At 37.9% G+C, this 17,815-nt stretch overlaps 2 protein-coding genes across 3 annotated transcripts in view; both read left to right on the top strand.

Annotated features, from left to right (window-relative positions):
* The first annotated feature begins 1,908 nt into the window (after window positions 1–1,908).
* Window positions 1,909–15,778, top strand: emp2 (epithelial membrane protein 2). The gene is made up of 5 exons (XM_015020978.1): window positions 1,909–2,183; window positions 12,964–13,260; window positions 13,354–13,462; window positions 13,548–13,688; window positions 14,139–15,778. Exons 2-5 carry the CDS (start codon window positions 13,183–13,185, stop codon window positions 14,306–14,308), a joined length of 498 nt encoding a protein of 165 aa, XP_014876464.1. The 5' UTR covers window positions 1,909–2,183; window positions 12,964–13,182; the 3' UTR covers window positions 14,309–15,778.
* A 334-nt stretch (window positions 15,779–16,112) lies between these two features.
* LOC106938803 (activating transcription factor 7-interacting protein 2-like) overlaps window positions 16,113–17,815 on the top strand; it is a 10,542-nt gene continuing 8,839 nt past the window's right edge. Inside the window, exons 1-2 of one of the 2 annotated variants that reach the window (XM_015020976.1) lie at window positions 16,113–16,258; window positions 16,973–17,209. In XM_015020976.1, the coding sequence (XP_014876462.1) occupies window positions 16,995–17,209 (215 nt within the window). In that variant the 5' untranslated portion in view covers window positions 16,113–16,258; window positions 16,973–16,994. The remainder of the gene's footprint in view (window positions 16,259–16,972; window positions 17,210–17,815) is intronic. The other variant, XM_015020977.1, reaches the window with a different exon arrangement.

Here is a 17,815-nt window from a genome sequence, read left to right as displayed (position 1 = left end):
ATTAGCATATTATGTACTTTCATTTAGCTGCTCAGTTTTTCTTGACTTTGAGTATTGATTTCACTCAGTCTTGTTCATGCCTTTCTAATCAGATTTGCCAGCTTTCCCCCCCTCTTTTATTACAAGTGCACAGCCATGTTCATCTGGTGCTGATTGTGGCTCTGTGTTTAGCAAACAAACCATTTCTGCTATGAATAAGAATGACAGAAGGAGCTGCCAGAAGACATGTTTGTGCAGTGGCTGGTCATGTGTGTCAGCAAAAAGCAGACAGCGATTGATGTCGAAGCGCACATATGAAAGTTTTTAAAGAGACAAAATCTATGTTTCCATGTTGGTTGCACTTTGAAAGAATGCCAACCCTTTGTCCTCTAAGAAATGATGTGCCTCAACAGAACTTTCATTAAAATGCCCATGGCAGCCCGCCCGCAGGGAACCGGGCCGGCTTTTCTATTCAAAACCAAACACTGAGCGCAATTCAAACACCACATCAATAGAAAGGAGTCCTTCCCAGGTAAACAAGAATAAGAGAAAAATGCAAACAAAGAAGTCAAACACAGTGAAGTGAACTGCTTCCAACACGGAATCAGGGACTGACAGAAGAAGCAAAGGATTACAAAACATTAAGAATACAGTGTTAAAACCAAAACATTCAATTAATTAAAAAAAAATAAATCTTAGACAAGAGGGTAAAACGGAGTGGTGCATGTGTATAGTGGTGCAGTCTACCTATGTCTAATTTTCCCTCTCTATATTTTACTTGTGGTTATTTTTTCTTTAGGAGATAAAGGAAAATTGGCCAAGGTTAATGTGAAAAATGACACTGAGAAAGGAAAGCTACAGCCTGCAAAAGACTTCAAACAACAGCGGAGGTTAACTTTTCAGCAGTTAGCGTTTGCAGAGTCTGCATTGCTCACAGATTTACTTGTGTGTATATATGCGCAGTTTTACCAAGTTTATAGGAGCTTTTAAATTGCTGTGTTTTCATTATTAATTTATTGTTCCCCACATGGAACAGATACATTCAGTTAGCTGAACTATTCTTGCTTCCTGGCTTTTAATGAGACGCTGGCATCCAAGCCTTCAGCTTCAGTGACGCCGTGTCAGATTCTTCAATTGCCATGGCAGTTCTCTGTTATTTCTCCCAGGTTCTGTGTCAGTATGTGCCCCCTTCCCAAATATCCATATATTTGTCCTCAATAAGCATCCTCCATCATGACTGCGCTTCTCTTATCTCTTGGTGATTCAGACGCTTTGAGTCTCTGTTTTGACCTCAGAGCTGGATGCAATCTGACTGAGCTCAAGGTATTTTGCAAAGAAGACTGGGGTAAAAAAAAAATTGTGATTGTATCTGTAGAAGACCTGAGGTAGACCCGACCTGCAGCAGAAGATGGTTCTATTCAGGTAAGCTGATGACAACATATTTAGTTTTAAAAAGAGTTTAAAAAACTTAAAACCATGCATATTCTTTGATCCACTTCACAAAAGAGCACTGCTTTGTGGTGACCCACATCATAAAATCCACTGTCAAATAATAGCTTCATGGGTGTAACGTGGCAAAACGCGAAAAAAACATCAAGGGTATGAATCCTTCTGCAAGGCACTCTGTGTAGGATTACTATCATATTCCATTTCCTCCTTCCCCAGATCCTGCACTCTTCCTGAACCTTCATACCCTGCTTCTGACTTTCCATCCCCTTTTCATCTCTTTAATTTCCTCTTGTCTGCCTCGAACTGAACGTCTCTCTTCCTCCCCTCCCGGCCCTTTCTCCTTCCACATGTGAGGAAACACTTTTCCCACAAAAACCTCAAATACATTCACGCACACGCAAATTCATTTCCTAGAGTCACTCAGTTAAAGCAGAACTACTGCTCAGTTAAACCATCATTGGATTGTGTGTCCTCATATCCCGCCGTTACGCACTCACGCACAGCTCCCGAGCCCAGATCCAACCAGAGACCACACCCTGCTTCAGGTCTCAAGCCCTCCCACACGCGCTCGCGACAGCCGGGGTCAGAGAGCGCGAGCCTATTGGACTTTTTTGGGGGTCTGTTTTGGAGGAGTGGGCTTCGAGTAAAGATTCCTGCTGTGTAGCTTTTGGAGGCAGTTTTCTTTCTCTAACACGTCTCTTTCCTTCTTTTCTGGAAACTTTACCCAAATTTGCTTCCTCTACGTCCCAAACTCGGTGAGTAAACTTAAAATTGGTTATGTTTGGTTTACTGAAATGTTGAGCAAAATTGGGCACGTTTTGCGTGCAATTCTCAGTTTATTCAGATATAAAGTTGAGTTTTTCAAATTCTTTGAGAGAAACTTGCGCTCTAAACTTAGTAATCCATCTATTTTGTAAAGGTTTATTGTCATGTTTAGGCTCTTGAAAAGTCCCTTTCTGTCCATTTCGCCCGCGGATATTTTTGTTAAGCTCGTAACTGAGGCGCTCAAGATGAAAGGGGTGTTGTCAGTGTGTGTGTGTGTGTGTGTGTGTGTGTGTGTGTGTGTGTGTGTCTTTTAGGGAAACGTAGCCCAAAGTGAATTAATGTCTGGTGCGTTGTGAAGGAAGAGAAAGCTTTTTTTTTTTTTCTTAAGTTGATGCAGGAAATTTGCAGGTTCCTCAGCAACTCAAAGTGGCAGACGTTTCGCTTTTTTAGATTAGTTTAATCAAAAATAGTTTATTTCTATCCAAGTTTTCTAAGTTTATTCTTATGACATATTTAAAACATTGTTTTGTCCAAAGTATCCACAATTTAAATAATCAATAACGCAATCAGCAAATATAAACTACAGTAAAATACCTGCAAAATACATCAAAATACAATAACTCTTAAAAAAAACACGATGATGCACAATAAAATAAATATGATTTTATGTAATTCATTATTTTAGGGGCTTGTTAAGTTTAACTCCGGTGATTAATGCCCTACTCATGACTAGTTGTGAAATTACCACTAGCATACATAAGTTATATAAAAGACCCATATATAATGGAGTTGTTTTTGCAATGTGTCCCAATGCATAACGGTGCACGTCTTTCACTTTGTATGTGGCAGTCCATCACTATCGCAGTCTCCCGTTACTTAGGGCGCCCTCTTGTGGATAAAATGTATTTGAGACACAGCCTGGATCAGTAAAGATAGTCTCTGTAAAGCTAAATGTTGCCTTAATGTTACATGTTGTTGACATAAACCAAGTTGAAATTCTCATACAATAACATTGACTAAATTTAGCATGATTTACACAAACGTTAAAACGAATCTAATCACGTTTTTGAGACAGTGAGACAATAATTTTTCCTCTGTTTCTGTTAACATAAAGTAGTGTATTGTTTGTTACTGTTATGATGACATTATTTATAATTTTTCTTTATTGTTAATAGGATTTTGAAACAGAAAATTTAAATGAACAACTGAATTTAGTCATTCCTTTATGCTATTCTGCTAATCACAGACTACACACAAGCGGAGGAGTGAGCTGCAGGTAAAAACGATGGGTGGGACGTCCTTCGTGTCTCCTTCCCGCTGAGGCGTACATCAACTTTATGGTTAGGGAGGATGTAATGATATCACACATGGTCCATTGACTTGGAGACTGATAAAAATCACTACTTGTGACCAACACAAGACTTATAGTACCTTACATTTGCCGTCACACTAGAATGACGTCTAACTTTCTCTAGTATATCATTAGACAGACTTTAAAGTGAACTAATGGGTTGATTAAAAATTGGATTGATTCAAAACCATTTACCTTCTGATTGCTCACTGTCCTAACGTGTCGCTTAATTTAAAGTTCAGTTGCAAACACATGCAGATATTTTGTAAATTTCAGTGTGCACTTCAGCAACTTATGCAGAAAGAAAGATTGCTCAGTTTAGATTAGACCTGTTAACTCCAGATCTGAGTTTCACACTGACACTGAACAGTGTTGGCTTACATCTACAAGAAGCACCTCAAACTTTCCTTAGATGGAAGAATAACTCAAGCAACCTATGAGCATCACCTCAAAATCCAGAAAAAACACTTAACCCAACAGTTTCATTACATTTGCATCTTATTAAATTAAGTAAATATTCAGTCCTAATTCTGTGGGTCATACTTGTTTTTTAAGCACTTTCTTTTCTTCTAAACCTCTGAACCAGACACCTTCAAAATTTGAGTCCAGTACATTGCACTTTAACTGGTCCTCCTAGTGATCCCAACTTATGTGAGATAATTTAAAGCTCCACCTGTGTAGCTATGGACAGATTTCTCACCTGTCCCTTTATCATCCTCACCCATAAGACAAGACATTGCATATTCCTTCCATCTCTGAATAATCGCTCTCAACAAGACTCTCACTCTCAAAGGGCATTTTAATGTTCCTCCAATCTACTGTCTTGTCCAAGACGTCCATTGTGATGGCAGGTGTTGGCATGTGAGAGCATCTGATAAGAGAAAGGTGTGAATTTGACAAATGGGATACTAAACACCCAGGTATGTAGAAGGCTGTAATCCTGGGCTGACAGATATACAGCCTCTGAACAAGTGTAGAGCATTTAGGGGAAGAACAAAGGCAGACAACGGGGGGATAATAAACAGGTGGAGATGGAGATGAAAGTAGAGTTCTTCTTTCTGTCTCACTATGCCATGTGGAAGTCATTACTCAAGGCTGTCACATGAGGAATGTAGGGGAAAAAGACACAGACACATAAAAGTCTTGTTGGCAATCGACTTGAAGGAATTCCTATGTCAGAGGGAGGTCTAAGCAGAGGAGGAAAACAGTTGTGTGTATTTATGTGTGTGGATTGTTTTTTTAGGCACCTTTTCAGCCATCAAGACTGTAATGGCTACATTACTCTAGTATCTACAGACCTACGCCAATTAACTGTTTTATTTACGTTCATATACAGAAGCATGACATATCACTGGCGGTTGTTTTATGACTTAAAAAGAACACTGGCTGTAATTTTCTCTTAATCAGCTGTTCATCTGTTCAGTCGCTGCATGCTAGCTGTTTGTGGTGGTGGCTCTTGCATGCATGGTGCCTTCGGCCAGTGACTCCTTCTGTTGCCCTCCAACCAATTAAAACGCAGGAACTTATCTGAGGCTATAAGGTAGGATAAAATGCGGTGCATTTCCATTTACATCTACATCCCCTTTGAAATGCCACCCTGAGCAACTGCCTATAAGGCTTATATCAAAAATTGCCACTGACTGTTATTATTTACAAACAGCTCATTTCATTGTAACGTATTAGTAAAAAAAAATCTTTAATTAAATTCCCTTAATTTTGTAATAAGAAATAGTTAATAATATGAATACACAGGGAGAAAGCTTTAGAATAATAATCAATCCTGTTTGGCTTGGTTCTTAAAAATTCTCTATTAATACTTCATCAGTTGAAGTATTAATTGTGATACTTCTCAATTTTTTTAAACTTCGTCCAGTACTGTCTGGAAGCTGGAGCCTAAAGGTTAAACGTCTTGTTTACTGTTTATTGTAAGAACATTAAGCATTAAATGTCAAGAAGTAAAACAGTTGTCCTTACTGAAAATAAACGAGGAGCGGAATGAGGTTGCAGCTGAGGCTACGTCCAGAAAAAGAAAATAAATGGAAAGCCAAAGCGTTTTTCCCATCGCTGTAATGCACATTAAGACTTCTTAAAAAGTGGTAAAATGCCTTTAAAGATCGAACATCTAGAGGAATTACCAGCATTTTTAGGTTTTTACATGTTTATGTAATCTCAATTGTCTAACATTAATAACTACTGAGTAGTAGTATTCTAAGAGAGAACAACACTCTTCACCATCTTATGAAGATTTCATAAAATTGAATATGGAAACTCTTTTTTTCTACATTAATAGTACTAATGAAGTCAGGATATGTATGGCAAGGCAAGTATGAAAATAATGACCTTCTATGTCTGGATACATGTGTAAAAAATAAAAATGAATTTGTAAAAATATTTAGATATTTAGGCTTCATACATTTACAGTAAACTTTTGTAATCAAACTTCATGCATGAAGAAATCTGAAGCACTGATGTGCTAGAAGCTAGAGCTGTGAAATCTGCAATTCCTAAACAAATTGAAAGAAGATTCTTCACTTAACTAAGCTTGTCTTTTAATATGGCACAATCAAGTTGACATATTACAGAAAATTTGGTCTAGAAATTGTGCCTATCCTGTGATCACATCCTCTGGACGAACTGTTAAATCTTTGTCCAGAGAAAAGTAAGTGTTTTACCATCTGTCATGCAGTTCAGAAAACCTTTTCCTCTTCTTAGAGGAAAAGGTTCAAGCACTTACTTGCCTCTTCTACTCTTATTGTGGTCTATTCCACAAAAAAGTGTTAGAAATTACATGCATTAAACTGCTTTTACCTATGACTCTGCAGCTTTGTGTGTGTATATGCTGGCTGCTGATGCTATAAAAATGTACTAATGAAGATGAAAAATTACACAGGTTATGTCTGAGAAAAAAAACTGTTGGAAGTATTTTTCAATTTTAATAATGTTTCCACCTCGGCTGTATAAAAGCCATTGCACCCTTCTTTGCTTTGCCAGTGGATTCTATTGTTTAGAATCAGCTCTGCGTGGCCTAAAGGTGAAACACTATGGAGCAGATGCTTGTTTCTAAAAGAAGGCGCTGGAGCCGACTTGGAGTAACTGAGATTGATCAGTTTTACCCAAGACTTGACAGCTCAGTTATAGTCCCAGTGAGTGCAGATAACAAAGTCAGCCCAGCTGGTAAATAACAAAGCAGCTTAATTATCTCAGAAGCTTGTGTTTAACAGAAAGTGTGGTTCGGCGCAGCCCACAGATTATAGCGTACCGTCACATTCTTGTGGTCGCAGCTCGCTGCCTTGCTCTCTTGGATGTTGTAGTAGTTGCTGACTGTAACTCTGGTGCTGTGTATGTTATGGCCTTCAGAGCTCTGAAGACTGTCACGTTTCTACTTGCAATAACAATTCTGCAGTTATTGTTGAGGAAATTGTTAAATATGCTACTTTTAGATCTAATGAGCACGCCTTAACTGCAAAGGCTAAAAAAAGAAAACAAAAAACATGAGTGACCAATTCTTGAGCCAGTGAATGAATGGTCATTTCCTTTCAAGTAGTCTCATGTTTGTTTCTTTACTCTTTCTTTAATTATTATTATTATTATTATTATTATTATTATTATTATTATTATTATTATTATTATTATTGAATCTGTAAGTGATTACTTCCAACATAATTGTTTCAGTTTTAATATATTGCAATGCTCAGATTAAATGTATTTTTATAACACATTTCCTTCTATAAAGCATGCTGCCAAATCTTATTTAGCAAAAGAATTTACCCTATTGATAGACTAGTTGTGTTTAATGAGACTGACATTTTTAAATTGTAATCACAGTTCAGTAATTAACTACTCCTTTAAATGGTTCACTGTTTATGAGTTATTTTCTTTTCCTACACATATAATTTTTTTTTTCCTAGTTGGAGAGTAGTAATCTCTAGTGTATCTCTGCTGAACAGCATTTTATGAAGTTATATAATTTTTAGTTACAAAAATCTAAATTAGATTTATATTTCCCTTGATGTTAATTTTCACACTCTGTTGTTTGGGAACAGTTTGGATATATATTTTTTTAGTTTCCAGTCTTCCCAAATGATATATTGCTACCTAATAATCCTTAAAGTAATACAAATATCCTTTAGAATAAACCACGAATGTTAAGTTGACTTCCACTAACATTAAAAATAAAGCAAAATAATTCAAAAGAATAACTTAAATGTATTTAAGGCTATATGCAAAACAGATATGATGGAGATTTTTTAAATTCCAAGTTAAAAGAGAAAAGTATATTTTTGGTCTTTTTATACTTCAGTCACTCATTTACATAGCAGGAGTGAGAGAAACACAGAGGAAGGACAGAGACAGGAAGAGTGGGACACTGAGAGAGACAGGGGAGTGAGACTCAGCAGCCCAGTTAAGTCTGTGGCTTTGTGTTTTATGAAAGGAGTAAAAAAAAAAAAAGGACTTTAAAAGTCAGCATTTTCCACCAGGCAAGAGAATCAGCCGACATGCTCACACGCACGCACGCACGCACGCACGCACGCACGCACGCACGCACGCAAACTTGTACTCAAATACTGAGTCCCCCAGCCTCCTATTATAAGGCTGAGTGGAGAGGAGGAATGGCTGCATGTGTGCCTGCTTCCAGTTGCATGTGTTAGCGCGTTCAGTTGGTGGTTGAAGTTTATCTGTCTCTGTGGTTCTTTATATTTGGCTCCAAAAAGTCGGAGTTTCCAAACATCACATGCAGCGAACGCTATCTCATCCAGTACAAAATTAGCTCAGAAATAGTGCTCAAGTTAAAGTGACTTCCATTATAAAACACTAATTTATGTCTGTCCTTTTCTTATTTCAGCTGCATAACTTTATTGGCTTTGTGTTGATTGGATCTGGTAAATCAAAAGCTCTGATTCTACTTTTATAACCCCCCAGTGTTTTGCCCCCCCTCCTGAAAAATGATGTTACAGGGAAAAGACTAGCTTGCAGAAATCAGCACACAAGAATCAAATGAATGGCTCATTAACAGGCCAGGTATTTCAATCATTAGATTCAAGTGCATTGGATTAGCAATCCATTTAAAGTTGCACTCCAGTGGCTCGTTAACACGGGTTGGAGACCTGTGATGTAGAACATGGAGGACAGAGGCAATTCAGGATTAACGTTGGACACTTCAGCCCAAAGTGATTCATTTTGAATTAAAAATATAAAAAAATTGCTCAGCGTCACCGTGACACTTGAAAATGGGAGGTCAGACATTTGTTTTTGTGTCATACAAATAGGACTTGGCATTTAAAGTTTACATTCTTAACATTTACATAATCATGCCAAGTCATTGACAGGCTTTGATGTCCGCTCCACTCCATGCTGGTTTGGCTCTTGAATCATCTAAAACTCCTTCTTTTTTTGTTTGTTTATTTTGGTTCTTGGTAAACCAAAAATGTGTGTGTGTTCACACTCGTAACGCCCTTCTCCCCACCCTCCAATGGAAATCGTTTTCTTCTCTTACTGCCTCCTCCTTTTTCCTCCTCTCTTCCCTGATAATGACACTGTGTTTGTGTAAAAGCTTTTCGCCAAAGAATTTCTCTCCTGGTTAGTTAAGCCTTGGATGCCAATGGTGGATGTAGTCATCAGGCTTTTAAGGAAATTAGGATCAAATGCTTCTGGTGGTAGTTTGTGATACCCATAGCGGTAGTTTGTGAATTAGGACAGTTCCCCAGGCAGCATTAGAAAAGGGCGGGGGGAAGCAAGCTCAAGACAAAACTATAACTTATCTCTCAGTTGCATTTTCTATTGCTTTTATACCTGTGCTGCCAATTGGGAGTTGTTGCCTTTTACTTGCAGCTGCTGGAAAGAAAGACGATTTTACATGCTTTCTGCCGAAGTGCAATGCATTTTATCCTGCCCCAGAATTGAACATTTTCCTCTTTTTTGATTGTTTAGGGGCATTAGAAGGAGTGGCATTTGCTATTCATGGAAGAATATGAACATCTGCCTACAGGCAAAGGAAATGAGATAAATTATTAAGTGAATACAAATGTAGAGCTTTGCAGCCTTTTATTCATGAATTGTACCCATATGAAAACACACACATATAAAACAGCCCATCACTCATTGCCAATGCTTTTGATTCCCCCCCCGCCCCAACTCAAAGTGGGAGGTCCTATTCCACGCCACATCCCACAGCCACATGCACGACTGGCACAAAAACGGCGGCTGGCTTCCTGTTGGTGGAGAGAGGTTGTTTTTTATTGTAGCTCCATTTTGGCAGACGAGACTAATTCCACTACTGTCTGGCTCTGTGTTTTTGAGTGTGTGTCTGAGTTTCACACATGTGCCTTTAATTTTGTTTGGGTCTCTGCCTCCACAGCTTCAAAGTGTTATTGGGAGGCTATCTCTGAAGTCAGATTGCGTAAACTTGTCCGGCATAATTGCTACATTGATAGAGTTTGATGTGTGACACAGTACACAGAAGACAGACAGCAGTTGTGATCGTTATATTTATGATGTTCTTAATCTACAGCCATGTAATGTTTTTAACCCACCTATAAGCTTAAAGCAATGCTGTAAAATTGACCAAAGTCAGTGAATGTACTGACTTGTGTCCAGTGAGGATGCTCACTGGACAGGAAACACTGGATGAAATGTTATTCCCAATAGATATGAACATAAACAGCTCTTCTGCAGAGCTCAGCCCCTTTCAGTAGCTTCATTTATAAGGTCACTTGCCTGGTCGCTTGTTGTACAGCGTAGATGACAGATCTCTCATTTGGTTACATAATCACTTCATGACCAGTGTATGCAGTGAATCTCAGCATTGTTCAGACCATAATCAGATTTAGTTAATACTTTACTCAGTAATCTGTGGAAAAGATGATCTAATTAGCATTACAGCAATCAAAGCCTTCCTAGGATCGCTGACCAGCTTTTTGCCTCGCAACATTGCTTTATTCTGTTTGCCATATAGCTGGAGACGGCTCCTGTCACTCTGACTCTTTCTGTGACGTCTTAATTATAGGAACAGCACTGCTTGAGTTTTGAAACCAAAACTTTTTAAATCCTTGGTACAACTTGGCCTGTGTCAATGCTCAACATTGGACTTCTAAAAGGTGTTCAGATCAGTATCACTTGAAAGCTAGAGATAGATAGATAGCTTTCAAGTAGGGATGCACTGATCAATTGGCCACGATTTTCTTAATTTTGGGAGATTGGCCGATATTTATATGTGAAGATGATATTATCCACTGATCTTATCCACCTCGGCAAAGGTGTAAAAATCAACCACTGTCCTCTTTTGCTCTGCCGTCAGAGAGGGTTGACTGACAGATCCATCCACCAGGTCATGTGCAGCTAATAATAGTAAGACCTCTGTTGGCAACTCAGCGATTTTCTTGCTATAAGTAGCAACATTTCAGACCAAAAAACTGCAGGTGCTTACATGTTCAGTACAAGCATGTGAAGCTCTTCTTGCTCCAAAGATGTCTTGCAAATAATTTATTTCCTGACTCCACTGTTTTCTTCAAGGGAACTTCTTCTTTTAAAATTGTTTCTGAATTGATTGGCGTAACTTGGCCCTAAAACAGAATGAGGTCATCTGTGTGTCGCTACTGCATGAAATAAGCTGCTGTGATGAAAGTTGAGAGCCCGGCGTGAATAAAGGAAGAGCCAAGAGGCCTGTTCAATTAATGTCTGTTTAAAGAGACTCTTTGTCCCTTGTAATTCACATTGTTTCATTTCAGATTGATCATCGTGTTTAAAAACAAATTTGATTTTCAGTTAATAACTTCAGATTTAGATGTTATAAAACATAATAGGATAGCAGACATGGATAAAGACTGAACGTTTGACTTGGATTGAGTTTTTATTCCTATCACAGAAATAGGAATCCACCTGATATGATCACTTCATATAATCAAACAATAACATTTTAGAAGTGTGGTCAGTCAAATAACCACACGCTTTCTGCCAACTGTCTGCTTTTCTCATGTGCTGGCTTTAAACTAATACACCTTGAGCCATTCCATGATTTATTACACAACAACCACAAAATTTGATGTATTTCATCAAGTTTTTAGTGTAATAGAATAACACAGATTGGTTGATAAATGGAGAATAAATTATATACAAAATTTTCAAAGTTTCTGACAAATAAGATCAAAACATTCTGTATTTGCTCTTTTACCCCAAATAAAATTCAGTCCAACTAGTCTCCTCAAACATCTCACTGACCACTGTTCGAGTCATCATCTGAAAATGGAAAGACATAGCGGTCAAAATAAACTGGCAAGCTCATTCATCAGAGAAGCACCCAGGAGGCTAATGGTAACTCTAGCTCCTTTGGGCGAATCTGGACAACTATTAGTTTCGCATTCCACAAATCTAACCTTTTATTTGAAAATGGCATGAAGAAAGCCACTGCTGAAAGAAAGCTATAAGGATCCCTATTTAAAGTTTACCACATCAATGTAGGGGACACAGAAAATACATTATGTAACTTTTATGTTACGTGTGGAGGGTTCACAAACATATTAAGTTTAATGGTTGCCCTGTGACAAGTTCTATTAATGCTACAGTACTATAATATAGTGTAAGAATATAATAAAATAGTTTAAGCTTCAGGACAGCTATAGCTTCTTGCATGGATTAAAAGGAAATAAAAGCAGAGAATTCATATCTAAATGACTGATGACATATGGGTTATGCTGATTTCTGTAGCCAAATACTGCGGTCTTTTACTTTTGTTGTAATGACACAGAGACCCTGGGGACTCTTCAAGCAACAAACGGAAGAATAATCTGTGATCTGAAACAACTCGTTGTCTGCACTTCATATACAATTTGTAGATTCAATTTGACTGAGCTTAAGAGTTGTTCTGTGTATACATTTCATACCGTTGTCCTCCGTAGTACAGAATTGTATATCTGGAGTTTTTGCTTCTGTCAACAATTCATTGTCTGAATTAAGGCCTTGAAATAAACACTCCCACTCATTGCAGATGTATATACTAACAAGCTCAGCATCTCAGACACAGGCTCAGAGGCAGACACAACACAAACATTTCTCTGTAATTTCAAGGGGAGACTTTGAGACGACAATTATTTTCTTTTTTTTCTTTTTGTTTTATTACCACTGCGCTTTTCTCAGATGTTTGCAAAAGCTGAATGTTGGGAATTGGCTCCAGATGTGTTGAAAGCTATGCACATTAATGCTGCTTTCTTCACCTCTCATTTAGTTTAAAGTTAGCACACATAAAAAGACATAATGGTTGAATTTATTCTTATGTTTTGTCTGTGAGAAAAATCTAAATTCCTTTCAGGAGTCTCTCATGAATTTTTTTGCGAGAGTGGCCTACAGTGAGAATCTATATTTCACAGTTATAGTTCATATAACTACAGAAATGAATCTTTACAGGCTTTTTTTTCCACCTCTGACAGATTTTGATCCAGTCTTCACCCTCATCCTGCAGCCCAGCCTGTGTGCCCTAAAGCACAAGCATTCAGAAGTTGTCCTACCCGAAGCATCGACATACATCGTACAGTTTCCAGCCAGTGAAGAACCAACCAGCTCCTGAAACAACCCACAGGCCTTCCAGCTGGAAACCAAAGAGAGACGGACACTACAGTGCACTAGAGAGTCAGGCTAACAGGGGAGTCATGTTGATCATCTTAGCCTTCATCATCCTCTTCCACCTGACTTCAGCCATCTTGCTGTTTGTTGCTACAATTCACAATGTAAGCACAGAACAATGATCTATCTATGTCTTCCACACGCAGCGTTTCAAGATGTGCTTTTTAATCTTGTCAACCTATCCCTCCCTGATAAAGGCATGGTGGGTGGTGTCACCTCCCGGTCGTGAAGTAATCTATTCCGACTTGTGGTACACCTGTAACAGCACCTGCTACATTGTGGAGAACAGTCACTCTACCGAAGCTGGTAATATGAAATACCAACTCTGTGTTCCTGACACATGTTTGAGCTCATTTAAAGCTCATTGTCACTTTTTTTCTCCCCCCCTCAGTTTATCTACAGGCAGTTCAGGCTACGATCATCCTGGCAACCATTTTGTGCTGCGTCAGCTTCTTTGTCTTCATGCTTCAGCTGTTCAGCATCCAACAGGGAGAGAGATTCATTTTCACAGCTGCTATCCAGTTGCTTGCCTGTACGTAAAACACACGTGCTATCACTTTGCCAACGTGATGTTGTCGACTGCAAACTGCTACCACGGTTGGGTGCTGCTACCAAATAAGGCCAGAGGTGGAACAAAATCCACTTCTTGCCACTAAATGAAATCTAGTACAGTCAGTGAATATTGATGTTAAATTTATAGAATAGAATCCACTTGTGTGAAATGTATAGTTTGTGAATACCTTAACAATGCCCATGCAGTTATGCAAAAATGTTAAGATGTACAGAATAATTTTGGAAAAAACAGGGACATTTGCTGTTAACCTTAAATAAAAAAGTAACATGATGTGTTCTTAGTTACTTTAAAAAAAACAATCTGGGTACCATTTGACACTTCAAAACTACATACTTGATTTACTTGAACATTCACTGAAGTCCCTGCTAGCTGACTTGCAACTTTTTACTGTTTGTCTCTTCCTTCCAGCTCTATGTGTGATGATCTCTGCGTCCATCTACACAGCCGAGAGCAAGAACTTCCATGCAGACAGTCTCAAAGATGGCTCCTACGGTTCCTCTTACATCGTGGCATGGGTTAGCTTTCCCATGACTCTCATCAGCGGCTTCATGTACCTGGTGCTCAGGAAACGTAAATAGGTGTGACAGGGCAAGCAACAACATAGATAGGATTTTTGGATGTTCATGCATAACAACAAAGGGGCATTTTCACATTTTCTCTCCATCAGGTTTTTAGTATTTACATCTGGAACTTAAATCTCTTTTGCTAACACATTGTCTTCTTAATTTTTAATATTTTTGCCAACCAATTCCATCAATTTTCACAAGAAAAGTGTAAAAATTCCTTTGACTGTGACGAAAGGGTTTACCAAAGGGCCCGTATTTTCAGTAAACTGCAACATTTTTGTGTACATATTTGAAGTGTATGTTTAATTCAGGTTATGTTTTAGCAGTAGAAATAAATAAGATATATTACTCAAAGCATAAAAGAAGTGTAGTGAAGTCATAGCGAAAGTGTCACATTGTAGGATTTTGACGCTTGTATTCTTTTTATGCTAATTTGTGATTTCTTAAAGAAAGAGGAAGCAGTGATGTAGTGTGTTATTTGGGATTAAAATTGAACAAAACAGACAAACTTGAAATATGAATGAAGATTTTCTTTGTTACTGACTTTTGTCATAGCTTCTCTGAGAAGCTATTTATTGTTTTAAACCACTGCTTATCTTGTATTTTTAAAATACTGAAGATTGAAGAAACGTTTGTCGGTTCTTATCCTCTGGTCAAGCTATTTCCCTTTCAGAACAATATATTTCATTTATGCATATTAACCGATATGTGTATCAATCTTGGGCTTGATGTTTATGTTTGAACATTTAAAGAAAGCAATATGAAATTAATTGTGCTAATTTGTAATAGAGTTTAGACCACATAATCTAGGAAAGACTAAAATAAAGAAGCCTGGGAGAATGGACATGAAAATGATTATGCTCTGCTGTCTCTAGCTGATACTTGAAAATGGATGGAACATTATGTTGTAGAGCAAGAATGTGAATTCATTTTGTTTCATTTCTACAGGTTTGTTAAAATTACAGCAAATCTCAACACTGAACAAAATTTGTTGTTTGTTTCATAAACCTTAATCAGATGTCTTACTGGAACCAAATTTGACCTGGCTTTGTCATGAATTGTCTCTTATTAGAACCACCATAAAAATACACAATTTCTTTCACCAGAAAAAGCTTTTTTTGAAGTACTAACTTACGTTGCTTGAGCATTTCATATTGTTATATTTAACTTTTTAAGAGCTTATGTTAAACACAATTGTCAGTGTATAGAGTTTTCTTTTTTCTGTTTCCTGTGGATGTGTAGTGCTGCAGAGCACTGTTTGCTGTTTTTATTCTGGCTTGTTTTTCATGTGGTTGTTTTTGACCTCAGTTGCAACATCTCCATCATCTATTGGACATCATGTTGTGTTTTTATGTATCACATAAAACTGTACTGACACCCAGTGGACAGTTTGGGAACTGCAACATTGTTTTTAAGGATACAGATATTTGTCCTTTCATCTTTTGAATATAAATTTTAATAAATGTTAATATTAATTAATCTTAAGTATTGATATGCTTCTGTATTTTTTTCTTGTTCTCTGCTTTCTTGTCTACTACTACTACTACTACAACTACTAAAAAAATTTCAGAAAAGGGGAAAAAACACTGGTTCATATGTTTTTCAGATGTTTATGTCAGTAGCTTAGATTCAGGGAAGCCGTCTGAGCTTCTGGATTTTGTAGAATCATTCTCCAGATATCTGGAGAATGACACTTGATTACCAGTAATTTTTTGTATTTATTTTCCTTGTCATAAAGAAAATTATTCTTTCGTAGCCTTGCAAAATTGTATGTTTCTCTTTACTTAAAAATCTGAACACGTTTCGTTTAGCTGAACTGAGGATAAAGGGTCTTTTGGCATCTCATCGGTGCATACTCCAGTCCAGTAGGTGGCGTCCACACTGTGCGATTGATTTGCTAGCTGCTAGAAGAAGAAGAAAACCCGGAAAAAAATCAAAGAGACGACGATCTGAGGTGTTGAGGTATTGTTACTGTTAGTAAACTGTTTAACTATTAATTTTTTAAATACTTGTACTTAAGGTAGAAAGAGCAACTTTGAAGCTATCGTACTTTTCTAAAAACATCTTCCCCACCGTACCGGAAATGTACGAATACAAGGAAAAACACATCAGCCGTTGCCAGTTAAAACCGTTATTTTGTCCCATCATCATCTAACACGTACAAGCTTGAAGCATCATTATTTTACCCATATTAAGAGTCTGAAAGGTTTACATTGAAGTGAAACTACGCTATATTTCTAAGACCGCGTTGTTCTGGAACGTTCCTTCTCCAGCTTGCAAAAATGCTTCAGAAAATTGTGTGCCCGTGTGCTGCCTAACTAATATTGTCTGTCTTAATCTTAAAACCTACCTTTTTCGTTGATGCTGCTCCTTGATTCAAGGTTTAAAATATTTTAATGGCGAGTCATGTAGTCATCAGAACAACAACAAAACAAGAACTCAAAACGTCTGAGATATACATCAGTTTTATGATTATAAATGAATTTCAGTTTTTGAATTGAATCACACAGGGCTGCATAGCGGCACTGTTGCCTTTCAGCAAGACAGTCCTGGGTTCAAATCCCGGCCTGGGGGTCTTTCTGCATGGAGTTTCCATGTTCTCTCCGGAGATGTACTACTTTACTGAGACGCCCCTCCACGCTTTGTGCCTGATGTTATGAGCTTCTGTTTCCACAGTACACCAGAGACTTAACCCAGCATGTCATCCACACCAAATCAAAGTCCAGCTTTCACTTGCTCTAGCGAACCTGCTGGTCTGTCAGCTAAGCGTAAGAGAATGAAACATTTCTCCAAAAAGCAGTCGAACAACTTACGCCGAATAAACATTGGCGTGGCCTTTCAAAGATGGCGCGACCTCAAAGATTCGCATGGATTCAGGTCTGACGCACAGTTGGCCTTGCATCTTCTTCATGAGTAAGTTCCGTGTTTAAAGCTGTCTTAGCTGTAGCGCAAGACAGAACTGTCTTGTATACATGTGCATACATACCTTTCTGGCTTGCACTTTCACAGAGTTTGTCTCTTTTGCTTTCTTTATCTCTGTTGATGTCTGCACATCTCCATTTCTGGGCCATAAAGAGAGCTTTGACTGTACTGCTCTGCTTGCATGGAAAATGTACTCACATGCACAATGTGCGAGTACCCCCCCAAAAAAGTGGTATTGCTCCTTTATAAGAGCTTTTTCTCTCCTCTTACCAAAGTAATGGCTTCCTGGGAAATGTTAAACCTCTTCTCATAGAGGAGATGTTTGGGTCAGTCTTGGTCACGAGAGCTTTACTAGTGTATTTCTGAGTGGGGTGTAGCTTTGCTGCTGATGTGATGCTTTGTGTCTTAGGTTATTGTCAACAATTGTTGGCATGCTTACATTCACTCTTCTTATGACTAAAAGATGAATGAAAAGACACAATTTTCTTTATGTATCAGTAGAAGACACTTGAAAGAACATATGCTCAAAATATTTTATATATATTTGTTTATTAATGTATTTTACTGACTTCTTGTTCAGGTTTGTGACTGACATTT

Source organism: Poecilia latipinna, unplaced genomic scaffold (genome assembly GCF_001443285.1).
Source record: "Poecilia latipinna isolate Pla-1442-1.1 unplaced genomic scaffold, P_latipinna-1.0 Scaffold2695, whole genome shotgun sequence".
NCBI classification, from domain to species: domain Eukaryota; kingdom Metazoa; phylum Chordata; class Actinopteri; order Cyprinodontiformes; family Poeciliidae; genus Poecilia; species Poecilia latipinna.
This window is presented reverse-complemented; position numbering and strand designations above follow the sequence as displayed.